Genomic DNA, 27,996 nt, shown 5'->3' with positions numbered 1-27,996 from the left:
ATTAAGGGGAATGGGAGAAGCTTTATTGAATTCTAAATAAATAGGGAGAAGCTTGTTATATATAGTATGATATAAGATTGTATATCATCTTTAACATAGTGTTGAGATTAAGGGGTATATGTATTAGGGTTAAATTGGGGGTGTATTGTTGCTGCGTGGTAATTTATTTTAATGGTTTGGGGGGTGTCTATTTTCTATGGAGTTTTAATTTTGACTGATGCAACCTAAACGGCAAATGGCAGCTATAAAATCGTTTATAATTTGGGGGGGGGGGGTATGCAAGGTTGTAAAATTGAAAGGTAATATGCAGCAATATTTTTAAGTTTCTTCTGTTATGATATAGGGAGTATGATTAAGGGGGCAGTCGGAGATTAGGATGGCAATGATTATGAGTGCATTTAACTTGATGCGAAAGGTTAAGGATACATATAGATGCCAACGTGGAGGAGTAAGGAGACCATTACTACTTATAAGAGTGGTAAAAATATACCAAATAATAGTAGGGTAATTATAATTATATTATATATTATTATAATAGTATGTATAAGCTCCAGTATTAATTGTTGAGCTTGGCATTATCCGGATAAGTCTCCTCTTGTGGAATTGAACTCTCTCTTTTCCTCTTACACACTAAGCTATATATATATAAGTGAAAATGTCTGTATGTGTGTCTGTCTACATTTCCCTACCAAATTACTCTGTCAATTTTAGGTCTACATGCTCGAAATTTGACATGGGGTATTGAGATTTGGGAAAATCTTTTTAATCGTGTTTCCGCCAGAAATTTGGCTGTTAAGTTCAACGATTTGACTTTTAAAAGCTCTAACAAACTCCTCTGCTAATTTTCGGTTTAAACACTTGAAATTTTGGATATAGGTTACTTGGGCAGGGATCTAACTTTATAATTTGGTTTCAGCCCAAAACAATAAATGCTAAGGGTTAAAGTTAAAAAAGAATTGACCTCTGCGGTCTCTACAAAATTAATCAGCCAATTTTTGTTCTAAACATTTGAAATTTTACATAAAGTGTATTCAGACATAGTGCAAGCTTTTTAATTTGTTTATGGCCGAAAAGTTGGCTGCCAAAGTTTAAAAGATTTAACCTTTGCGATCGCTAGCAAACTATTAAGTCAATTTTGGGTCTAAACATTTGAAATTTTACATAAAGGGTATTCAGATATGCAGCAAGCTTTTTTTTTTATCAGTTTTTGGGTGAAAATTTCGCTGGTCAAGAAGTAGTCAGAGTTGAAAGAGTTCACCTTTGCAGGCTCTACCAAATTCTTCCGCCAATTTTGGGTCTAAACACTTGAAATTTTAGATGTAGGTTACTTGGACATAGGTCAAACATTTTAATTTGATTTGAGCCCAAAACAATAAATGTTAAAGGATCAAAATTGGGGTCCCTACCAACTTTTCTCTATGGTAGTTGAGGAAGTCTATTATAAAGAAAGGCATTACGGTACATATGCACACTTTTTAATATATACATATGCACATAAAGTTATGAACAGTACATACAGCCCGAGCAAAGCCGGGCGGAACTGCTAGTATATATATAAAACATTGATAAAAATAGAATTCTACTGCTCAATTATATGCTTTTATCTTTTTTTTTTTTAATAAAAAAAAAGTATGTTTCATATGTATTGTTTCTCTGTTATCTTTTGAAATTCCCTTCTTTTCTTCAGCCTTTTTTGCATTTGCTTTTATCACCTGAAAATGGTTTGACAAAGAATCGAAAACGTTTATGATACATATGGAACATACATTAACTTTTTTTTATTATTTAAACACAAAAATGATTATTAGAAAAATTGAAAAAATAAAAAAAATGTATAATTAAGCTTTTAATTTGATCCAGTTGTTAAACATCAATAAAGCTAGATTTCAATTTCTCAAGACCCCTTAAGCTTAAGCCTTAAATTTCAGATGTTTTTAGACTCAAAATCATGCAACGGATTTGGATTAAAATTGAAATACGGATTCTAGACATAAGGTTTAGTATAATTATGTCAATTTTAATTTTCATTTAAAAATAAATAAATAAAACGTAAAAGTGGTGTTAAATTGTTTTATGCAGGGAATTAATTTTACCCGTCCTGGGACGGGTATTCTTCTAGTTACTGGATAATAATGCAGAAAGAAATGGAACTTGCGAAAGAATCTAAAGCATTTCAAAAGAAATTCTTATATACATTCCTTTACATAAAAAAAGAATTTAGAAATTGTCTTCATACAAATATGTTGTTTTCTTTATAAGCACAGTTGGTTGATAACCTTAGACATATTTTCTTTTCACCACATTTCCTAATAATCTGCATTCCTTAACAAGTTCATATGTCCTCTTGAAAAATAATTTTAATACAAAGCCAAGCATTTTAAGGGCTGAATCGAAATAAAATGAAAGAGATTCACCCAAACCAATATAACAAATGACAATATCACTTAGAAAATAAAATATTAAGAAAACAAATTTAAAAAAAAAAAAAAATTAGGAAGAGTCACTTTTTTTTTTTTAATCATTATTATTAGATTCTGGTTATCAAAAATGTCAATGCTTTTACAATGGCTTTTAAAACAATACAATATCCAAACAATCCATTAATCTCTCCTTGACAGATATTTTCTCTAGCTTTTCGCTCTGTTCATCTCAGTTTCATTTCTCTTTCCTTTCTTGAAGTATTTAATTTATCACTTCTATATTCCCATAAAAAACGATTACTGTTATTTAAATCAATAGTACTACATGGTATTTTGAAATACTGTATATATATAGTACAGATGAATGATTAAGAAACAGTTCTTTGAATTCCCAATCTGCATAAGTAGTTTTTAAACAGTTATGTGTGTATATATATATATATATATATATATATATATATATATATATATATATATATATATAGTAAAAATAGAATAATTCATATTAATAACATCAAACATTACTTTATTATGAACTGTTTAAAAACTAGTTATGCAGATTGGGAATTCAAAGAACTTTTTCTTAATCATTCATCTGTACTATATATACAGTATTTCAAAATATCATCTAGTACTATTGATTTAAATAACAGTAATCGTTTTTTATGGGAATATAGCAGTGAAGTTAAAAAACACTTTGAAAAAAGGTTAAAAACATATTTAATTTTAAAAAGGAAGCACAAAATAAGTGAATTAGTTTCAAAGCAATACTTTCCTTCTCATCAGAGGCTAGAATTTAGCAAAATGTGGGCTCGGGTTTTGCTTGCAATATATATATATATATATATATATATATATATATATATATATATTATAAAAGGAACTTTGTGTGTGAATTCGTTTCCTATGGACTCCAAAACGGCTGAGCCGGGTTTTTTTTTTTTTTGGTTTTTTTTATTTCACACAAATGTGCTTTATGTGCCTGGCAGTGTTCTTAGATAGGTTTTGTATCGGAATAGTTTTGATAAGTATTGATAAGCAATAATCAAAAAAAAATCTGATGAACAAAGGAACAAGCAATTTTGACTAAAGTTAACGCCTTATAATGCCTAGCATCACAAGTGCATTTGAGAAGTTTTCACAAGCAGAACAACCCCACATATAAAATCAACATTGGGTTCTTTCATGTGATAGGGGTGCATTTGAAATAAATGTTTCTGTTTAGAACACAGTTGAATCATGATACTTAACTTTTGCATTTTAAACTTTAATTCAAGCCATTATATATAAAAATAATTTTATAAAATCAGCAGTAGGTTCTCTACAGTGTGATGTAAACTACAATGTATTATGAACTAAGTTACTGCAAGAAGGCATGTGAAGCTTTCTCCCGGTGCACCATGGTGGGTCCCCAACTAGAGCAGGCAATTAATCGATTTGATTGAAAAATGGGTGATTTCACCAATTTTGATGACTGTAAAATATGGGGGGATGAAATATTCGTTTATACTCATTTAATTTCAGGCAACGCCTGGTCTCCCTTCTAGTGTGTGTGTGTGTGTGTGTATGCAATAGTTTCATGTATATTAACATTAATTAAAGTGGTTTGATTGTTTTAAAAAATGGGTAAATGACTAAAACACTTTCTTAAATTAACAGCGCTCACTACAAGGTATAAGCGAGGTGAAAAGAGAGAGGGTTGGTTGGCTCTCTCTCTCGTGCAGTTATTAAATTCAATGATTGTTTTAATCCTATAGGTTAAACGCTTTGCATTCCTATTTAAATGCTTTTTATTTATTTATTTTTGCAACCTTTTTTTTGGGGGGGGGGCTCACATGATTTCCAACAAGTTTCTATGTGTTTCTAAATCATAAGTTTGAAAAAAAAAAAAAAAAAAGAACCCAAACACCTTTCATACATGCAATATCGCTCAGGCAAATTGATTTCTTTTACTTTTCTAGTGCCACTGCAAGTATTACTGAACCCAGGTGTGAAAAAGGGTATTATAAAACTGTTTGGAAGCTATCACATGGTTAGGGTTAGATAGCATTTAATTTAGTGCTTAATCAAAAATCTGAAGATTTATCTCAAAAAGAATAAAACAACATTTTTAAATATGGAAGGATGTTGTATATACATTTGCTTAAACCCTTTTTCTGTTCATGCTTACACAAAAGCAAATCCATTATCTTCAGAAATCAATATAAAAAAGAATCATAATTATTTTATGCTTTCATGAGAAATTGAAAAATAAATATTTTTAGAATTAATTTGATTTTTTTTTCTACTTTATCATAATTATGCACAGTTTAAATGCTTAGTAACAATATTGATATTTAAAAAAAAATTTTTTACCAAATACATGGAATGATGAAATTCAATGTATTCACTTGATTGATTGACTCATTAAGTACAGTCGTGGATTATGGGATCTGCTATGCCAACTTAAAATCCTATCAGATCTATTGTATGCAATTATGTACTGATATCGTTATGGCAGATGTGGACATAAAATCTCTCTCATCTCAGCTATGTTTGAAATAATGACTTGTGTAGACATTTGTTAATAATAACGCTTGTGTTATTAAAGGTGGTTGATATGCCATAAAAACAAACTAAGGTATTCACGTAAACCAGATGTTTGATTCATTAATATTGAGCCATTGTTTTTGTTGAAACAAAAAGTTTTAACTACTGAAATAAAGTTTTGATATCAAGATTAAATGTTAGTTGGGACTAGATTAGGCGTGACTTTATATAGATATATAATGTGGCATAATCACGTTGACACATCGGTTCTTATTAGATCACTGAAATTAAGCAATGTTGAGCCTGCTTAGTACCAGATGGGTAACCATTTGGGAATTCTAGACATTGCTCTCCGCTTATCTCGGCATTTGTTTTCAGTCATCCTGTACATACACTTCACTTGCCACTGGTATTTAACAATGTCGACTAAAGAGAGGTGTGGTTGGAGATTGCGCACCTCCTGCCACAAAAATTTCACATGCAGGCACCCTTTCGTGGGTATCCAAAGTCCGTCAAAGACTGAAGGAGTGTATATATATATATATATATATATATATATACACACACACACACCAAGTTATAGGTATTCAAGAGAGAAAACCTATGAATTTAATGAGGTTATTAAGAGTGCTCAATAAAAGAAGAGCAAGATATATTTTTTATTAATATAGACAAATTCGTCACAACACTAAACATGCTACTGTTTCGAACAGATGTTTGGTTAAAACCACAAGTCCTCCCCAGGCGATTTTAAACCAGTTCTCAAAAAAGAAAAAAACTGAGAACTGGTTTTCTTCTGTGGAAGACAAACTTTTTTGAAGTCGCCTGGGGAGGACTTGTGGTTTCAACCAACCATCTGTCTGACATTAGCATGTCTAGTGTCACGACCTTATAAATTTTTCTATATTAAAAAAGAAAATATATGGTGGAACGATAAAATTGTCATCCTAAAGTAAACAACACTATAACTTTATTTTAAAACTTTTATTGAAAAAATCAATTCAGGTAACTTGATTATGGAGTGTAGCTGACATCTATTCAATGTAACCACCTCCAACCTCAATCACTGTCTCGATGCAGTTTCGGAACTGGAAGCATGTCTCTTCCACAAGCACTGGTGGGAGCTTGGCAATCAGGCTGGCTGTGATGTTGAAGGAGGTCATGTTGGTGATGTTCTTGATGTATGATCAAACGAAGTAGTCGAGCGGGTTCAGGCCGAGGGAAGAGGGAGCCAATGAGAGAAGAGTACAAAGTCATAGCACTCCTTCTGAAGCCAAGGCTGGGTTTCTTTGGACTTGTCGACCAGCACAAAATCCTGCTACCATACCCAAAGTCTGCCAGCAGCCATCTGATTGCACCAGCGGATCACTACGTTTCAGCACATCCAGGTATACTCTGGTGTTGACTTTCAAGCTGACTTCGAAGATGTGAGGCAGCATGATGAAACCACACCAAAGACCATAACCATAGCCGAAAACTTCGTTAAGTTGTGCCATCATACATTGAACTATCTTAATTTATATTTTGAGAGTGTTGGAAATGGTCCTGTTGTCATAACTTGGATCGGTAGAGAGCATGAGTTGTACAGCGGCACATTTCTGATTTCGCTCATTGAATATTGTGTCACTTTCAGACATGGCTCTTGGGATTTGTACACAACTGGTTGACTAGTAGATGGTCTGCAACGAAAAAAAGAAAAACGGTTTTCATGAAAAGGACAAAGAAAATGTTGGGTTCTCAAAAAATTTTCTTATTTACTATTAAGATTTATTAAAATTGAAAAAAAAAAAAACTAAACTATTTTTGGAATATATTGTGTTGGGTACGTTGTTTTATAGATGTTTGATTTAAGTCTGACAGGCCCACAGCAAGTGTCATAGGATTTTGCTTAAACAAAGCCATTTTTTTTTTTTTCTAGAACAGTACCAGCAAAGGTAACCGAGTCCCCTTTTTTTTTTTTTTTTTTTTTTTTTTTAATTAATTAAAACCAGCAAGAACTTGTGTATGTATGAAAACTGAAAGATAAGAAAGGCCAGATAAATTTAAAAAAAAAAAAAAATTTGGTGGAGGGGGGTGATAGTATCATCTTCATGAATAACTATTGCCTACATATATAATTCACATTATTGAAATCAAAAAGAATTGTTGATAACGGAAGCATTGTTAAAAAAAAAAAACAATGCATTTTAAAAGAAGTTCTTTGGTCTTTTGACTAAGAGCAAAGTGTAGTATCTGTTCTGGTACTATACGTCATCTAGTCTTTGGTTAACAAAGTAAAAGGCAAGTTTTATTTTTCTCCCCAATCCAGTGCCTTTTTTTTTTCTTTTTTCTTTTTTTTTTAGGAGGGGGGGTGGTATCACATTTAAAATCAACCTTCTATCTAACTCTTCTCTCGTGGGGAGATAACTAAAAATAAACGCAATATGCTTTCCATGAGTAACTGCACAATGATGTAAACAGTCTAACCAACTTCCAGTTACTCTTTGAATTAGTTTCAGTGTGATATTGTTAGCCTTTAAGGAGTTTATGTCTGATCTCTCTGCTCAGTAATTGATGTAAACATTTATGTTGATATCTGCACTTTTGACACTCATTTTGTTCAATAAAGTTAGGAATATTGGCTCTGTGCCAGACAACACTATCCTTGGACGTATGGGCCTTTACTCCGTCTTGTTTTCATCTCCTCCTATTACTTGCTTTATGTCATGGACCATTTGTTTATGCGAGTGTCTAGACTTAATATTGAATTAAATCTAAATTTCCTGCTTTTTTTTTTAAGGGACCTTGTATTAGAAAACTCTCAGAACATGTTTATTTATCTGCTTTATTTAGGAACAAAAGATTTATGTAAATCTCCTACACCTGTAATAAGGACACAATAATGGTCCAAACTTCAGAAGGAACTCTTGTTCATCCCACATGTAACAACACCAACAAAATTACCATTACCAATGCTTCTTCTCAGCTGTCAAAATTCCTACTCCTCGTCTCTGTTTAATCCATTCTTTTAAAGTTAGTTGGACTGAACACCTGCAAATCCGTTGTTGCAACTATATTAATACATAATTATGAGTACAAGTCTTTTCTCTCTAGAAAACGACCAACTGACAAATGGAAACATCTAACACACTTTGAAGCTGGTAAGTTTTCATCTCCATTGTTACACTGCTTCGTTCTGTCTTTGTGGCATTGGTTTTCTCAATAGAATTGGATACTCGCAGAAAGGATCACAGGAAGGTTGCCAACATCCTTAATGAAAGCAGGGTTATGGATCAGGCAACTCAAATATGATCTGCCAATATCTATGCTGATCTCCAGTTCACTATGACCATATACCAAAGTAACATTTTTCTTCTTTTTATACATTCCGATCATCGTTTACAATAAAGAAACATGTTTTAGTAAAAATAACTATTTGCACATTGTACATTTAATCTCCCAAAATTGTGATAAATTGTTGATAAATTAATTTGCATATTATTGAGTGACATGCAGTGAAAAATTGGTATCCTTTGATAGCGCTTCTGCAAAGAACTTTCTATTTTTCCTCTGTGTATCGAAAACCAAATGGAATTTTTATGAGCAGAGTTTTTTCCCAAAACTTTCCCATACCATAGGACTGTTTGCCTGCTAACTACAAATAGGCATCTTGAAGTCCAATATTAACAATGCTGGGATTGTGAATGGCTAGATCATGCCACTGATTCTGCAGCTGATCGTCAAGGTTGGGCAGCATTGATGCGTGATGAAGTTAACACCATTGGAGCCAGCTTAACTCACCTCCGGTGAAAGTCGCTACAAGTCAATATCAACAAATGCTCGTCGAGCCATCCTTTTAATTTTACCTGTTTCACCCATTGGGTCCATGGTATTGTTAATCATCCAATTGACAATCTCATTAATCCGTATGCTCGAATAGTTTCTAGTCTTGATAAGTGGTGACTCATAAGTATATAAAAAAAGGACATGTATTTACTTTTTCTAAGAAATAAATATCAAGTGTTAAGAATTGCTTAATAGAAAAAAAAATTATTATTCTCTAATCAAGTAAATTTGAAAATATGTGGTTACCTCTGCTAAAGCAGAGGTTATGATTTTTGTCATATTTGTATGTGTATAGCCTGGTATGTACATTGCTTGACCAATCATTACCAGACCTGGTTAGGTGGAAATAGGCAGTCTTACAACTGATTTATGTTCTTGTTTTCAATTGTTTTGTTTACTTTTGGGGACTCCAGACAAAATTTTGAACTTAACCCTGTCTAGTTTCCTAGTTACATTTCAGAATTTTTGAGATGAGGATTGGTTATTCATATTATTTAAATTCTTCAGACTACTGTTCTCATCTTGAGTGTTATTTTCACAGTGCTTCAATCAACATAATCTCTGATGAAGGTCAAAGATTATCTTGTTGAACTCGGTAATCTTTCTATTGAATTGAAGAATCTGCACAGAATTTCGAATGGAACAAGTACTTTATCCACTATGCGACAAGTCCTTTTTGAAAATGACACTCAAGATGAGGACAATAGTTTGAAGGATCCACATAATACAAATTCATCTAAAAGATTGCTAAATTTAAAAAGATGTGGATCAATTAGATTTCAAGGACTCCAGAAAATAGGCAAAATGAGACGACTTCAGATCTGAAATGGTTGACTTTAGACGTATATGGCATCTTTAAACAAACAGATGACAAACTTGAGTCTAGTTTTTCGTCAGAAGGTTGATTTTTAATATAGAGAAAGATTTACTTTTTCTGGGGTTCTTGAAGCGTAAGTGATCCATCTGAATAATACAAATTAGCCATCTTCACATCTCAAAGATTTCCAAAAAATGTTTTCATTATATTCATTATATTCATTTTATTTTATTAGTGTCAAGTGAGATTTGGTGGAAGACGAGAACTTGCTACAGATGGAGACAGTCGGTAAGTCATATTTATTAAAGATTAGCAGGGGTAGCCGGTGTTTCCCAGGCGTGGAGAGGTGATGTAGTAAGGATATTGAGCAAGGGCGAGGCGTAAAAAAAAAGAGCATGGAAAAAAGGGATAAAAACAGAAAAATAAAAAAAAAGCAAACAAAAAATCACATAAATAACCCTATTTAAATGTTAAAACTTTTTCAGCAACAACAAAAAAAAAATCCATTACGTGGGTGCGAACATGAACCCCAGAGCTTATAATGCAGCCCCGATATCCACTGCTCCACAACAACGTCATTATAATAGCATTGTTTTTTCTATTTAAACCAATTCAAGAAAGAACACTAGACACACATGCGTGGTTACCAAAGTCGATTAAAAAGGAATTAATTTTTTTGCGACTCTCCCTTGTTTTAAGCTATCATATCTATACAAAATAATTGACCATTTTTTTTTTCTAATTTTCATGTATTATTCGGCCGAGACATCGCTCTTTCAGATGGTACCAGTTTTGACCCAGTTAAATGCCACTGAGAAAAGTTGTTGGCAGACATACACACACATTTTGCCTTTTATATATTAGAAGATGAGAAAAAATAAGAATGGATTCCCAAATCTTAACAGCAAAATTGAATGCAAAATATTTGTTCTGTTTTCTTGTTATGATTCTTTTAAAAGATGTTGTGTTCATGTTAGCATCTTCTGCCACCTTTGATTTTGTCTGGTCTGGCTTGTCTTGGAGTTGTAAAATAAACACAAGGATTTTAGATGTTTGTTTTGTCCCTCTGAATTCATAAATCTTCTGTGTGGATCAAAGTGTTTGGTCCCAGAATCTTATATCTACACTCTTACTTGATCATGGATTGAAGAGTAACCCTATACATATCTGGTCCTGTTGATGTCACCCACCAAGTTGGGGCATTCTAGATATGGTTTGGGATATTACCTGAAGGTTCATCCACTTGGTGAGGCCTTAATTTGGGAGCTTTGGTGAGTGTGGAATCATGTCTTAGTTGCCATTACTGTCAGACCCCATTCTAACTCAGTGATAATACTCGTTAAGGTCTATAAATTAAAAAGAAACTATCTTTTACATACTATTTGTGTGTCAAAACAAATTAATTTACAAACAAATCATATGCAAAATATATGTATGATTTTAGTATAAAATAATCCCACAATTGTTGACATACCATTACTGGTATATAAGGTTATTTCATCTCACATCCCTGTATTAAATATTTATCCTAAATGTATCCATCATCAGAACAAATAATAGGCAAAACTGAAACCAAGTACTATAAACACTCAAATCTATTCGCTCCATTATATCTTTTAATTTCTTACCATATTTTGTAAATTTAGTTTTCTGTGGGTAATTCTTCTTCTTTTTTTTTTTTTTTTTTTTTTTTAATAGCTATTGCATTAAAATTTATTATTCATTCTCTGTTATATGACAAACATAATGGGTTTTTTTTTTTTTTTTATTATTTCTTTTTATGTGTGTATAGGGTATCCTGCCTGTGTGCTGCTTGGGAAGCTGTGCTGCAGTATGGACTGCGATATAACAATAAAGCTTTGTCAGCCCTTAAGTAAGTAAATTTATACAAATATTACTCCTCTCTAAGAAAGAGACAAAATTATGAGTGTGTGTGTTTCCGGCTAAAACTTAAAAATACAGAAGATATACCCAGAAATCATATATATTCTTGTAAAGCTTATATAAGTGAAGGTCTTTGCAAATTAAAAAAAAAAAATGCAGAATAATAATATTAAAATATAAGCCATTTTACATCATTTTAAAAGTTACAATAGATGAAAACTGAAACATTTATGTTTTATCCTCCAAAACGTCTATCTTGCTGCTGTTTATTATGTTCATTTTTCACTTTGTCTAATGTTCAGGTTAGAAGTTTGAGAATGACTTCCAACTTTTCACGTCTATTGGCATTTCGATTGTGCCACCTGCCATGCCCTTTTTGAACATGTGTAAAGTGCATTTATTTAAATAAATAGGAATAAAGATATTTAATGTAACAAATTAGATATTTTTAATTGATATAATATTTTATGATTATAATATTTATGCAATAAAAAGTACTAAAATTGTTTATAAAATTCATATCATTTTAATCATCATCATAATTAAAATTAGCAGAATCTCTTTTATAAATACACTAGAAGAATAACCTATCCCAAGACAGGTAAAATGAATTCTATGAACATTCATTTTTAGGATCCCTTAAAAAGATTAAAATCTATATATAATAATACTAAAACTTTTGTCTAGAATCCTCAATCGAATTTTGTACATGATTAAAAAAAAATGTTTCAAATTTAAGCTTAAGCTTACAAGATCTTCAGAAGGAATTGAAATTCAAGAAATCTACTTTAATTGATTTCTAATGACTGGATAAAATTTAATGCAATCTGATATATTTGAATTTTCAAATTGGGGGTTGTGCCCATATTATGCCCTCTAAAAACCCTTTAAATACTCTAAATGAACTGAAATTAGGGGAGTATTTATTAATTGAAATTCACAAAAGTTGGAGTTAGCTGAACTTTCCTGAAGGGCTTCCACCCTTTTTTTTTCTCCCTTTGCATAAAACTAAATTAAACTAAATATAGCCCATATTATGTTCCCTTATACCTAGCAATGGTGTTCCAAAATGCATAATAATCTGTTAATTAGTTTAGAAGTTAATCTTATATATATAAAAAAAATATATAATAATACTTAACTTTATAAAGATAGATGCCTAAAAACATCTCAAAATAATTATAAGTTTATAAAGCTAAAATCGGTATTTTTTTAAAAATTAATTTAAACATCTGAACAAGCAATCTTTTATTCTCATAGGCAATTTTTTTCTTAGTCATTCTTTTTTTTTTTTTGTCATCAGAGATATAAAAGTCTTTTGTGAATAATAGTCCGTAAAGTTGTTGTCGATACAGATGATCTGGGAATATTTTCAAGTGTACTACCTGATTAATGCAGTAATAATTTTCCGTTTGGAGCAAAGCAAAGAATATGGCTATATAATTAGCAAAGGCAAAACGAAAGCTTTTAGGCACATTTTACCATTTTAAAAATGTTTATGCATAAATATAATGTTAAAACTTATTTCAATAAAAAAAAAAATTGCGTTTTAATAATATAATAATAAATATTTATTTTTAATACAATATTTTGTATAAATAAATTTAAAAAACATGACAATTAAAATAAAATTTAAGTAAAATAGTGTATCTTTACAGTATATCTAATTTATAAAACTCACCATGTCTGTCTGTAGGTACCTTCAATGCGTGCCACTGTTCTTTTTTACCATTTAAAAGAAGCTTCAAATAAACTGCTAATATTTTTTTTTAATTTTATAGCATACAAAAATAATGAAAATGCAAGACAAAAATAGTGTTTACATTATCGACGCTTTAAAACAACGTTCCTATGTAGTGACGTTTTTGAAGCCATAAGCATACCCATGATTTAAAAATCTAGCAAAAATCAGATAATCATATCTTCCGGAAATTTTCGATATTTATTCATTGTTAAATAAACTAACATAATAAAAGTAGGTTTTGTTAAATATATTAAAGATTTTTTTTTTTTTAGGTGTTCTACCCCCACCCCATAATTCATGTTATGAAAACTAAACAAAATAAATGTAGGTCGATAAAAATTTCAACATTTTTTTAAAGCTGAAAGGATCAAATAATTAAAAAATAGTTATTTTTATATATATATAAAATTCCATTATGTATTTCACTTACCTTAAAGTTGTAAATAAAATTAGACATAAAATCAATATTATTATTTTAAAAAAAAAACACTTTTTCTTGCTAATTTTTTTCTTGGTAATATAATTATTTGAATTACAACAAAAAACAGACTTCTAAAAAGTAATTATTTTTACAAAGTTTTAAATGATATCAAATTCAAATATTACACAATATGAAGTTTAAATAAAGATTTTTTTTATAACAGGTTTCCAATAATCAAAAAAAATATATTCACATATTTTAATATATAACTCTTGAGATAATAAAAATTGTAAATCCCAAATCGGCCTAAAAAAATTAGTTTTGATTTTATTATTTAAATTGATAGAGGGTGATCTGTATTTTTGAGTTTTTTTTTTTTTTTTTTTTTTTTTTTGCATCTATTTTCAAAAAAGTAAAATGGCCTGTAAGCAACATTATCTTCAGATACATAAGTGTCGACAGAAGACGTTAAAATTAATTTTATTTTATTAACTCACGTCTGTGTGGTTTATTAAAAAATCAATTTGCCTTACAAAAACTAAGTCTTATATTGTTTTTTATTCATAGCAAAAAAACGTTACTTCCATTGACCATTATAATGCGAATGCGCATCCACAGAAATTGATACAAACTCACGAAATGATGACGTTGCTGTTAATGTGTACAATGCTGGCGTTTTACACAATGTTGTGAAGATTCCTATCTGTCTCCTTTCATATTTTCAAACTCTATCTCTTCTGAAACTAAAAGTGGCAGAGGGGCCTCAAATGATTGAATTTTTTATGGGTCTTTAGCCAGTTAGAATACTTTTTAAGGGGTCAAAAAGGGGTAAAAAATTTTAAAAAAATGTTACACATTTTGTACATTAATTTTGGTTTATTTTTAATTTTTTAATCAGTTCATATGCATGTTCCATCATTACAGTGGTAACGTCACCAGCTTTGCTGCAGTTTTGGTTTTGATTCTAGCTGATAGCACCTAAATACTTAACTTTTGAAATCACGACTCTATAATAATATATATGAAATCTGGATAAATTAAAATATCATATTTAGGCATATTTTACGACCAGGCGAAGCCGGGTAAACGCCCCCACCCTCATGCAATATAAATTTTAGAGTTTTTTAAGAAATTGTTTTTTTTTTTTTTTGTTTTTTTTTTTTTTTTGTTTTTTTTTTTTTGTTTTTTGCTAAATATATTTTGTTTAATTTTCACAGGCAGGTGACAGAAATCACAGGATTAAGTAAAGTAACCCGGTTTGCTGAAATGGAAACACATCCTGGTAATTATTATTGATGAGTGTACATCCTCCATTTAAAATGATGTTGTGGGGGCGGGGGATGGTTCTCTGCTAGTGTTATTCAATTAAAATAACGTCTGAATCTGTGAAATTAATAAAAGAAGAAAGAAAAAAATTACCCCAAAGGAAAAGGTTAAGAAAAAAAAGGGAAGAAAATGTGTGAACATGTATAGAAAGCAGAAAGAAAACAAAGAAAGAAAATGTCTCATTATGGAAATAGATTGAAGGTGGGAGTTGTCTGACTTGGCATTTGTTTTTTCAATTTCTTTAAATAGATTAATCTAGCAATTTTTCGCATGGTAGCTTTTGCTTGGATGAAAGGATGGATAGATATATGCTGGTGATTATTATTTTATTAAAGAAAACTTTCATTCTAGCTCCTATGTAAGGCTTAATTAAAAATAGCAAAAAAAATAGGATGACAATAATTTGAAAGTATGGGGATTTTATTTATTTATTTTTTTTTTTTTACAAATATTTTATTATTAACTACTTTTAAAAATTTATTTTAAAATAGTTTAAATATCTGTCCTAGGACAGCATGTTGTATAATTAAATAGGAGGAGACAAAATCTCATGAGTGTTGAAAGTCTGCAGACAACAATTAATCCTTCACCACGACCACCCTCAGTAACATGCATCTGATACAGACATTTATTTACGACTCATTTGGATACCTCCCTTTTCCCAACATTAAGCGACATCAAATGTGGTCAATATTAGATGGATGACAGTTTAGGAATATCAGGTGTTGGAATATAACAATGCCTTCCTGCAAAAAAAAACAAAAAAAAACTAATGTTGTTAAAATCTTATGTGCTTGTGAATTTGATATTCCATAAAAAAAATTCCTTCTTCCGGATGTGTTTCACCAGGAAGGATGACCTTAGGAAGGAGAGGTGTAATTAAAATGTATGTTGTGGACTCCAGCTCACCCATAATAAAATTCTGGCCGAGGATTTAATAAAAAAAATATTGAATTGCTAATCTTGCTGTGTTTGACAATCTGCTAAGGACACGATCAACTCCATGACAATGTATGGAGAGAGGTGATGCAACAAGAGTTCATAGATTTTTTGGCGATTGCGCAGTATAATTAGCAAGAAAAATGAGGTGAAAAAAAAAACAAATAGATAAATGTTTACCCTAATTTGATCTATCGACATTCAGTTTTTTTAGTTTTTTATTGTTAGAACCATTTTTTATTTTATTTTTTATTTTATTTTATTTATTTATTTATTTATTTTTTTTTTTTTTCATATTTTTATATCATTCCCTAGAATGCATATAAAAGCACATTCAAGATCATACAGTTTCTTTACTTTAAGCTTTTCTGCCATATGCTTAACAACTGTAAAATTGAAAATTAAACAAAAAATACAATTGTAACTCATCAATCGATCAAATATTGAATTTTCTACCAATCTGTACATTTTTAACTTAAATTCTTTATTTATACCAAACCAAGTCCTGTCAGAATTGTCATCCATCTTGAAATGCATGGTGGCTGACCTAAATACAACAGTAACAAATGCATAGATAATAAATCTTATACTCAATAAACACACATGTAAATAATTTAGAAAAGTACATTTTCTTGCATTTGGTAACAGTTATTTGCTTAACAATTAATAGAAATCCACTTTTTAGAAGCATGAAGAAAATGAAATTCAAAACATAACAATTAGAAGATCAGATATGTGTGATATTTTTTCTTTTTTAAATAAACATTTATTTGAAGTTTCTAATTTTTTGCTTTTAACAAAGCCCTCATCAGGAATTTTTTTTTTTTTTACAATACATTTTTTTTCTTTTTTGCCATGATGTAAAAAGTGGATTTCTATTAATTTTACTCATGTACACATGATCGTGCGCTTACCCACTGGACTGGATGATACAACATCTATCAACAAATAGAGACTGTGCTGAACTATACCATGGAAAGTAAGACAAAAAGAGTGTATTGTCTAAAAAAAAAAAAAAAAAAAAAAAAAATCCTGATGAGAGCTTTGTTATAAGCAAAAAATTAGAAACTTTAAATAAATGTTTATTTAAAAAATAAAAACTATCACACATGTTTGATCTTCTAACCGTCATGTTTCAATGTTATTTGTTTATTAGTTTTTTGGGCTTTTTTTCACTCCTGTTTTTCTTAACTATACTCCACAATCGCCAGCTTTTTATGAAGTTAAAAAGTTCAAAACCTCAAATAGTAATTTAATGCATAATTTTTTTCATATAAAGATTTTTTTTCTACTTTTTTTCTGTTAAGGTTAGGAAGTAGGCTATTTCCTTGGGAATATATTCGATTAACTGAAGGGCAGCTGCCGACGGCAAAGAGGGATGGAGAAGGGAAGAAAGCTGCTCAACCGGGTAGATTTCCACGATATGAGTTATGATGGAGGTGAATGGATTTTTTTCGGATTTTTGCCTTCACATAAATTCTGATAAGTAGTTATCAAGTAGCTCCTGGCTGGTTCTACATCCTTTCTTGTTGCATTGCTTTGTTGTCGTCTGGTCATCTGGTCAAGCGATTATTTTCATTGGCTGAGCATTTCACAATATTCTGTCGGTTTACATAAGCTGCTGAAATATGCCAAGGCAACATTTGCAAAAAGACAGGTTATCCACTGGATAAGTATCCATTATAGTAAGTTTATTTTCCCTAAAGTTGTATTTGTTGTTGTTTTTTGTTGTTGTTTTTCTTTGTTTTTTTTTTATTAACACAATTTCTAACAACAAATATAAGCTGTGTTTTTTTTTTTTGGGGGGGGGGGTTAAATGATAAAGTTTACAAAAACAAAAAAAACTATGTATCCATGTTACTTGTTGCTTAGAATATATGTTTGATGATTCATAATGATTGGTTTTATTAGTTTAGGAGTGAATCCTAACTCACAAAAAATACAAAGTTTATGGCATAATCAATATTATGTAATTATTTTTTGAAGATTAAACATCAACTGAAATTTATGTGTACATTCGTTTTAAGAAATTTTTAATAAAAATCCCTTCTTCAGCACAAAATGATAAACAGAAAACTCACTATCATTTCTTTACAGATTCAGCTAAACAATGGAATTGTTAAATGACTACCAACACATAAAACACAATTATCCATCCACATTCAGAAACAATTGATACTTTTTTTTTGTTGTTGTTTTTTTTTTTTATATGGCTGGTTATAAAAATTGGATTTCAGAGTCAAATGTTATTTTTTATTTTATTTTTATATATATATATATATATATATATATATATATATATATATATATATATAAAACCGTAGATATTTAAAGTCAGCATATAGCTCAATTTGTTATAAGTTATATTGAATATTATGTTTTAAATAAATAAATAAATAAATACCTAACTTTATATAAAGATATACACTCTTTTAAATGAAAAAATCCATTAGTATGCAACAACTAACCTCCTCCTCCAGTTCCACTTTCCCATGATTGAAAATGTTTGAGGGGTGGAGAATATTGTTAACCAATGAGAATAGCTTATCATGAGGATGACTCAGCAATGGCAATTAATGTAGGCTGGAAAGAAAACAATAAATGACAGAATCAAAATGATTGCTTTCAATAAAAATCTTTTCATACAGACATGTTTGGATTTTAAATGAATATAACAAAAACCTGTTGTTCAATGTTTGTTGTTTTTGTCATTGTTTTATGTTTCGACTGGAATTTTAAAAAAATATATTTCAGCTTTTTTGTTTCAACTGGAATTTTTCTTTTTTTTTTTTTTATATATATTTCAGCTTTTTGGCAGAATGTAAAAGAGCATATGACAAAGCACGAGCTTCAACGGTTTCTGTTGTTAAAGTCCGTCAACACAGAAATGGGCAGAGGACGAGCTTGGCTGAGGGCATCTTTGAATGAGCATTCCTTAGAGAGATATATGCATATGATTATTGAAAAAGATGATATATTAAGGTAAAAAATATATATTTAGAGATAACACATGCATGTGCGCACACACAGTAAAATTTTTTTATTCATGCAAAGATTATTGGCTATATATGTGCATACATGTTTTAGCTGGGACTTTATTCAAAATCTAGCTCTTCAGGCCATCTAAACTGACTTCATATGGCCCAAAGAAGTTAAGTCGCAGGTGAAATATGTATCCACATATGTAGCCAATAAGTTTTTAATGTTTGAATAAATAAAAATTTGATACTATAATACAGCTGTACTTGTTATTGATTACTATCTTATATTTCTTTCATTGGATTAACATCTAGGAAATAACAACCATACAAGTATTAATATACAGGGTATCCAAAAGGTCACTGAAGAGTTTTGAACTTAAATAGATTTATGTAATTTTAACACAATCTGCTAAGACATTGGGAAATTAAAAATAAAAATGCAAAATCCAAGCAATCTTTATTTATGAAAAGTAATGTCTTTTAAATGTTGCCCATTTTCAGCTTTGCATGTTTATGCTTTTTTTTTTTTTTTTTTTTTTTTTACATAGGCATCACCACTTATCAAGGCCAAGAGGCCACTCAAGGATAAGGGTTAAAGAGTGTACAGTAGAAATTGGACAACATAGTAATCATTAGTAATGAAAATTTGGTAACTTATATAGAATGGCTCATCAAGAACTTATTTACGTTAGACTTGAACACAACCATATTGTAGTCAGCCAGAAAGCAGAAGACAATTCCACAGGCGTGCAGTTCTAAGAAAGAAGCTTTGTTCATGGAATCTATGTTTGGGTTTAGGCACAGATAAAGAGTGGGGGGAATTATTGATAGTGTGTACAGCTAGACTAGTGTTTCTTTCCAAAACATTATTCATAACAGATTGCAGAATCTCTGGATTGCGATTAACTCCCTTATTTCATTCCTGATGTTTTCCTTGAATTCTTGCAGGGTTTGGGATTTGTTAACATACTCTTTCTTTAAGATACCCCTACAAGAAAAAGTCAGCTACCTCTTACATGAAAATGCCAGCGATAAGGCCTTTGAGTCAAAACAATTGACCCCTGATTTTGGTAAAACAATTTCACAACTTGCATAATGCTATACTTATTGTTACAGATTTGTTCCTAGTCTAGGGGTAATGGAACACTACAAACATATCAATGAAAAATAAAAGAGTAAATAAAAAAAAAAAGAAAAGAAATCAAATTTTTATTAACAAAGAAAAAGAGAAACAAAATCAAAATAGTAAAGAAAACGAAATGTCTACTAAGCTGTTTATAATCGATTGTGTAAGGGAGATAACTCTATTTTCTAGTTATTTCCCTTTTATTAGGAGCCAATGTTTTTATAGTAATGTTTGTTTTTATCTTTTAGACATAAATGCTTTTTGGTCAAATATAATTCAGAAAAATTTATATTTACCAGTTTGTTGATGAAAGAGATTTTTCTCTGTATCTTGTTTGGTTCATCTGTTATTTTAACGACTCGAGTTTTCTTCGGTCAGAGTTATAATAGGTGGTCGCCTCTCATTGCGTACCAACGTCGTGTTATAACTGAGTTAGAAATGACGATCATTCGCTATTTATAGCTATCGCGCGAGAAGGTTCGGGAACAAACTGTTTAGAATGTTTTTTTTTATTCCATATTTTGAAAATCTCCAGAGACACTAATTTGAATGTTTTATATTCAATTTCTTAAGTAATACTTTTTATATTATTTTATATATAATCTTTTATTGTCTGTTTACATAGGCTGCTGAAATATGTAATGTTTTCCTTTTTAATTAATTTATTATTTTTATTATTATTATATAATATTTTAAGTATTTTTATTTTGTTATAATTTATAATAATATTAATAATTATTTTTGTTATGTTTTTATTTGGATAATTAATATTATTTTTTGTGTAATAAATCATAATTTCTTCATATCGGGGAAAATATATCATCCCATGACTTATCCATAATTAATTTTCAAAATATTATCTATAAAATATCTGAAATATAGAAAAAAAAAAAAAAAAAAATCATTAATGGGGAAAATGATTTTCAACCCTTCAGTGACTTTTTGGACACCCTCTATATGTATATATACTAGCAATTTTCACTTGATGTTGCTCATGTGACATATTAATGGTCAGAAATAATTTGAAATGTCATGTTTCCAATTTTTGCTTTGACAGAAAAGTAAAAAAAAAATAACGTTTGCAATACAAGGTCAAGTAGTAAAAAAAAAATTGGTGGTGGCTCAAATTCTCTTTTCAAAAGACTTCATTCTATGGAATTTTTAGTTTTAAATTTACATTGGAACTTAAGATGTAGTAACAAACTAAAATATATTCATAAAGATTTGATTTTATATCAATTTTTATATTTTTAATGTAATATATATATATATATATATATATATATATATATATATATATATATACAGACTGAACTATTTAGCCCATTAAAAACTGGTAAATTTTATAATCCATTGACTTAGAATGAGTGCTTTATGCCAAATTGGTGACTGAATATGGTTTAACTTGTGCTCATGTTTGCATTAAATACTAATCCCTATTAATCCATAACTGTGCATCAAACGGATACCATAACACTTAGTTCACTGCACCTTATTATATCAAAGGTCCATGCAAAATTATAGTCAAATCAGCCTTGTAGTTTCTGATAACATGTGGAACGGACAGACAAAAAAAAAATATAGAGTTGATATAAAACTTTTATTTATAGAAACATTTTTGACTACATATTTGCAGATACTTTTAAGTTAAAACTTGTGGCCAGTTGAATTTCCTCAGACCAAGTTATTAACATGAAGAGATATAAAAATAAAAAAAAAACATTCATCTTGAGGAATTACAAGTAGGGGAAGTCGCATATGTTAAAATACAATTATTGACAATACACTCTGTTTTTATTTATTTTTTTGTTTTGGAATTCTGTTTTTTTATTTTTATACTAGCATGGGTGCCCGGCGTTGCCCGGGTGTTTGGAGGTGTATGCTGAGCAAAAAAAAAGGGGGTAATTTTTTAAATTTGACCCCTATTATGACCCCTGAAAATTTATTGTTTTGGGCTCAAATCAAGTTATTAAGTTAGATCCATGTCCACGGAAGCTATATCTAAAATTTAAAGTGTGTAGACCCAAAATTGTCGGAGAAGTTTGGTAGAGTTCTCAAAGCTCAAATCGTTGAACTTTGACCCCTTAATCGCCAAATTTCTGGCTAAAAACCGATCACATAGATTTTTCCAAATCTCAGTACCCTGTATATCAAATTTCGAGTCTGTAGACTAAAAATTGACAGAGTTATTTCGTAGGGAAATGTACACAGACACACACACACACACACACACACACACACACACACACACACTTTCACTTTTATAGATATATAGATTTAAAATTTGAGTCTGACAGAATGACAAAATTATATTGCAAACCGATATATTAAACAAACGAACTTCAAAGAGACAAATGAACACATAAGTAAAAACAATTTGTATTAGAAAACATTTATTATTCCACGTCTTTTTTTTACAGACCTGACGACTGAGGTTCGCTCTTAATAAAAATTGTTTTTTATAGTCTTAATTTTGACTTCCTTTTTCATAAAAAACTAAAAAAAAAATCAAGAAAAGAAATTTAATTTTATTTTTTCATTAATTTCTTTCTGTGCAAAGCAATTCTTTCAAACTTACTCTGTTTCCAAAATGTTTTTATTTTATTCCCCTCCCCCTTCATTCATTTTCCTCCGCATCCTGGCAAGATTACTGTACACATAGATTCGAAAAAATAGTCAAAAACAAATATATAAATAAATGTTATCAAAGGCAAGATAAGTTACTTTTCTACCTAACTGGATATCTTTTTTGTGTTTTTATTCAATGTAACATATTTATTCAGCTCGAAAAACATACAGTGTTTACCGATGTGTTGGAAAATTCAAGATGGCGTCTCACACCCTCTTTAACACCGTAAGTTTGGGAAAAGGTGTTATAAATAAAAACTATACAAAATACTATTAAAAACCCGCCGAATATATGTCAACCTATATCACGGTAACATATATTGAGCGAGTTTTTAACAGTATTTTAACAGGGCACATCGTAAAAACTGACCCATTAATTTTCCTGAAGTAAAAACTATATCGTTTTTAAACTTTTAAAACTGTACATTATAAAAAGAAAACTGTTCGAGTGATTTTTTTTTTTTTTTTTTTTTTTTACATGGGTGTCACCACTTATCAAGGCCCAGAGGCCACTCAAGGATAAGGGTTAATAGGTATACATTAGTCAGTGTGATTTTAGCATAGTAAACAGTGGGAATTTTGTAACTTGGATTACTTGAAAAAGAAAACTGTTCGAATGATTGAAAATGAAAACAAAATAACAATGTAAATATATTGATAAGAAAAAAACAAAAACAAACGAAGTTTCCGTTTCAGGAACCCGAGTTTAATTTTATGTCGTAATCATTCAACTCGTTAGCGGTTTTATTCAGCGATTAGGGATAACCATACGACATATCTAATTACCAAAGCGATTTAAAAAAAAAATTTTTTTTATTATTAAAACTAAACCTGTTTAGTTTTAATGAACCAATTTTTTTAAAGCCAACACTTTAGTTATTTTGAGAGCGTGCAACTGCACCCGAAAGGTTGATTAGGAAACTCCAAATCCTTTTATGACTCGGAAAAAAAAGGGCTTTTTATCGGCTTAAATGATAAACTAATGTTAAATATTAGTATTTGCCATCGATTCTGAAATAAAATGAAATCCTGACATTGTGATCATTTTTGCAGGTGTTATGTGCCAAATATTGAAATAAGAATGTTTAAATTCAATTATTGTAATTTAAGTCTTTAAGTTTAAAGTCGATTTTATTTATAAAATATCTTTTTAGAAATCAATCTCAAAAACAATCTGAACAATAAATCTCTTTTGTTATGGCTAAGTTTTTGTCAGGGGTAGAAATTATAATAGACAAGTATTCATCCATGATGACATTTTACCGATTTCCTGGTTTACAGGTATTCTTGCTAAATTTCTTCGAAAGAATTGACATAAACAATACTTCAACTAAATACGTATATTTCATGCAATAATGACTTTTATTTCTTCTGACTTTTCCTAAACTAAACATAAAACATCGGTTAGGGTTAGTTTAACATTCTGTAAAAGTACCTTCCGTTTTTTTTTTTTGTTTGTTTTTTTTGTACTTCTGCAGAGAAGGTAAAAAAACGATAAAAACTGGATATATTTTTTGTGTTTTTATTCAATTTAACATGTTTATTCAGCTCGAAAAGAATACAGTGTTTACCGATGTGTTGGAAAATTCAAGATGGCGTCTCACACCCTCTTTAACACCGTAAGTTTGGGAAAAGGTGTTATAAATAAAAAAACTATACAAAATACTATTAAAAACCCGCCGAATATATGTCAACCTATGTCACGGTAACATATATTAAGCGAGTTTTTAACAGTATTTTAACCGGTTTTTTATTTATTACACCTTTTTCCAAACTTACCGTGTTAAAGAGAGAATCGGCCGCCATCTTGAATTTTCCAATACATCGGTAAACACTGTATGCTTTTCGAGCTGAATAAACATGTTAAATTGAATAAAAACACGAAAAATTTGCCTTTGATAACATTTATTTGTTATATATTTGTTTTTTTGACAACTTATTCGAATCTATGTGTACAGTAATACAAACCCGAAATGAATTTAAGACCACGAGTGAAATGAGAAAAAGAAGTCAGCGGGTTTGGTTGCCATAACAACGTGACGGTAGTGAACGTGTGTGTGTGCGTGTGTGCGCGTATTTCGTGTAGTTTAGTTTCGTATAATAGTTTCGTATTTTTTTTAATTTGTAAATAACAAGTTATTAAAAAATTAAACCCTTCCAAGATGGACAATAAATAAAGCCATAATATTTTATGTTAAAGGTAAGAGCGTAGAAACGATTGTTTTTTAGGAGATGTGATTATTGGATTAACCAATCAGAAATCGTCTGTGGCACACACACATCTCTGTTTTTATAAATATATAGAAGATAGATATAGATATAGATAGATAGAAGATAGAAGATAGATTAAATGTTAAATAGATTTTGTAAATAGTACAGTTGAAATGATTAGAATATTTCCAATATGTAATAAGGTCGAGGTAATTAGTTAAAGAGATTTAATATAATGTGATATGCAAATGAGCATAAGTCATTTGATATGGGGGTTGTTTGTAGAATAGTATATAAAGAAATTAGGCAAAGATTCTTATGTCTCCTATAACAGAAACATCCTAAAATGGGTTCTAATGTTTCTCTACCAGGAGAGATCTACCCTCTTACCTCCTTTATATTTCGTTGATGGTGGAGAACTGTACACACAGACAGAAACACACGAACCCTATTACTTTATAAAAATATAGAAGTTAATCATAGGCTTAGAAGGAAGTAGACAAAAAAGGTCGTATTTCTTCTAAGCTTAAAATTAGCTTATGAAACAGCAAGCTTTTTTTTTTCTTTTTTTTTCCTTTTTTCTTTTTTTTTCCTTTTTTCTTTTTCTTTTTTTTCTTTTTTGTTTTTCTTTTTTTCTTTCTTTTTTTCTTTTTTTTTTCTTTTTTTTTCTTTTTTGTTTTTTTTTTTTTTTTTCTTTTTTTTCTTTGTGGACTTATCAAAAAAATTCTATCAAGCTATTATGAATTCTATTTCTCCAGTCTCTACTCAATATAAAAGTGATGTTTAGAAAGAAATATTAATTTGTTAACTCTGTAGATCTACAGGGTGGTCAAAAAGTCAGGTAACATGTTAAAGGTAGAAAAAACAATATGATCCATTATAATCTCGATTTGTTTAATATTATTTGTTTAAATATTTGAGTGTAATATATGAACTACCCCTCCTGATTTCTGGCTTTGGGGCTATGTAAAGGATAGCGTTTATGGCAAGAAGCCTGATACAATAGCGTCTTTAAAGTTATTTATTGAAGAGGAGATTGCGCGGATATCAGCTGACATGATTACACGTGTTACACAATCAGTGGTTAATCGCTTCCAGCGATTGATAGAGAGAAATGGACGACAATTAACAAAATAAACATATTTCATGTTTGTTTCATTTTATATTTCAATGTATGGTACTTAAATATACGTGTATTGCTAATATCGTTTTTCTTTAAAATGTTACCTGACTTTTTGACCACCCTGTAGATACAGGGTCTCTATCTACATACACTGTTGTCATACGTATATATAATCAAACTCAATCTATTTTTTTTTTTTGACAAAGCTATGGACCAAAATAATATAATGTGCTTAAAAATAAAAATATACCAAATAAAATTTAACTCTTGTGAGAACTGAAAGTGCTCAAGGTGAACCAAAAAAAAATTGTCAGATCCATACTCCACCAATTGAAACCAGAGGTACAAAAACTTGCTTGCAGATTCAAAAGAATAATTAAGACAATAAACAAAAGAGGAAAACTCTGTCGTCTTTAATCAGACTTACATATCTACATGGTTACAGTTGCAGACAGACCCGACAGCCATATCTGTAAATATCTAACTACACCATGTTATTTAGGTCTTAGTGAGAAATTAAAAATTATTAGATTCATTGAGAGGAAAACATCCAAAGTACTTAAGATTTACTTATGCTCAATTATCCAATTGAAATTATCAGTTTATAATGAACATCCTGTTGCTAAACTTTTAAAATTTTAAGTCATAAATAATTTTAAGGAGACAAAAAGAAATGCAATAAGAATGAATTGTTAGGAATTACATGAAACAGAGTGCATAGAATTTGAAACCCTGATGACTCAGTTGTTCATTTTTTTGCTTGTCAATATTTTATTGTCGTACAGTCAGTATTATGAAGATTGGGCCTTTCTACGGGATCAAGAAAGAAGCAGTATGTTACCGAATATGGCAGCTGGTAAGAAATTTTTATTTTGATTCTTTTTCTTTTTTCTCATCTTCTTCAAACTTCTTGTTCTGCGTGTTTGGTGTGATGAATACGAACATGGACTTTGGAATTAGTTATGCAAAGTTAAAATCTCATTAGATCTGTTTTGCCCAATTATACATTGAATTTCCTCAGACCAAGTTATTAACATGAAGACAACAATTTTACAGAAAAACAAAATTCTATTCCTCTTTACAAACGTATATCCTTGAAAAAGTCCGTCTGTACGAAAAGCGCTTTGGGTTTCGTTCTTTTTACATTCGTGACTTTTTTCTTTTTTTTTTCTTTTTAATCGACTTATTTATTTTATAACATTCCAAATAGTGTTCACTTTTTCCTTGGGTTATATTACACTTCGCGATTTTTTTTAATCGACTTATGTATTATTTTTTAACATTTGATTATGGTTCACTTCTTTCTCATTATTCTATTTATACATTTCGTAAAGGTACTAATCCACAGTTTTCTTCTAGCTATGGGTAATATAGTATGCTTTCAATAAATCATATATAATAAATATTTTCAGCAAATGTTAAGCATTTTGTATAAGAAGAATTAGAAAGTATCAGCATCCAACATTTATGGTTAATAAACTTCTTTAAAAAACTCACATTTGTTTGTGCTATGAGAAAATGAATAATAGTTGTAATAAAAATTAATATTGGCCAGCCCAGATGTGACAAAAATATACCATGCATGGTTAAATTGTGGTTTTGTAAAGATATAGGATGTTCTCTGGTACGAGTAACTTTCTAGTCCTGTAACAATGTCCTCAATGTTTTTGTTTCAATTCATGTTGCCTGTGAATATTAAGCCAAGGAGTTTGAAGGATGGGCCTTTCCTTGAAATTTTTAAAGGTTTGACTCCAATCCTTGAAATGGAAATTTTCAAAAGTAAGTACTGTGAATTAAATTTAATTTAATGAATTCGGTTGAAAAAGAAAAGCGATGCATAATGAAAAATGCTCAACCAAAAATTTCAAAATCTTTAGTCACTAATTTGCATCCTCTATCATTTTCTATTTAGTTGATTCGGACAATTTTCATCAACTTCTAAAGCAATGAATGTACTCTAACTTATCACACTTCATAGCACTGGTTGTTATACACCGCAAAACAAGAGCAATTTAAAATGTC

At 30.0% G+C, this 27,996-nt stretch overlaps 1 protein-coding gene across 6 annotated transcripts in view; it reads left to right on the top strand.

Moving 5' to 3' along the window:
- LOC145295980 (sorting nexin-29-like) overlaps positions 1–27,996 on the top strand; it is a 122,880-nt gene that overhangs the window by 64,302 nt on the left and 30,582 nt on the right. For all 6 annotated transcript variants that reach the window (XM_080141923.1, XM_080141918.1, XM_080141919.1 and 3 more), the window contains 5 exons: positions 9,827–9,879; positions 11,384–11,464; positions 14,858–14,922; positions 18,713–18,887; positions 26,760–26,830. In XM_080141923.1, coding sequence (XP_079998049.1) covers positions 9,827–9,879; positions 11,384–11,464; positions 14,858–14,922; positions 18,713–18,887; positions 26,760–26,830 — 445 coding nt within the window. The remainder of the gene's footprint in view (positions 1–9,826; positions 9,880–11,383; positions 11,465–14,857; positions 14,923–18,712; positions 18,888–26,759; positions 26,831–27,996) is intronic.

This window comes from Euprymna scolopes, chromosome 16 (genome assembly GCF_053919585.1).
Source record: "Euprymna scolopes isolate OS-2025 chromosome 16, ASM5391958v1, whole genome shotgun sequence".
NCBI lineage: Eukaryota > Metazoa > Mollusca > Cephalopoda > Sepiida > Sepiolidae > Euprymna > Euprymna scolopes.
Note: the sequence above shows the minus strand (reverse complement) of the source record. Positions and strands in the feature narration are given on the sequence as shown.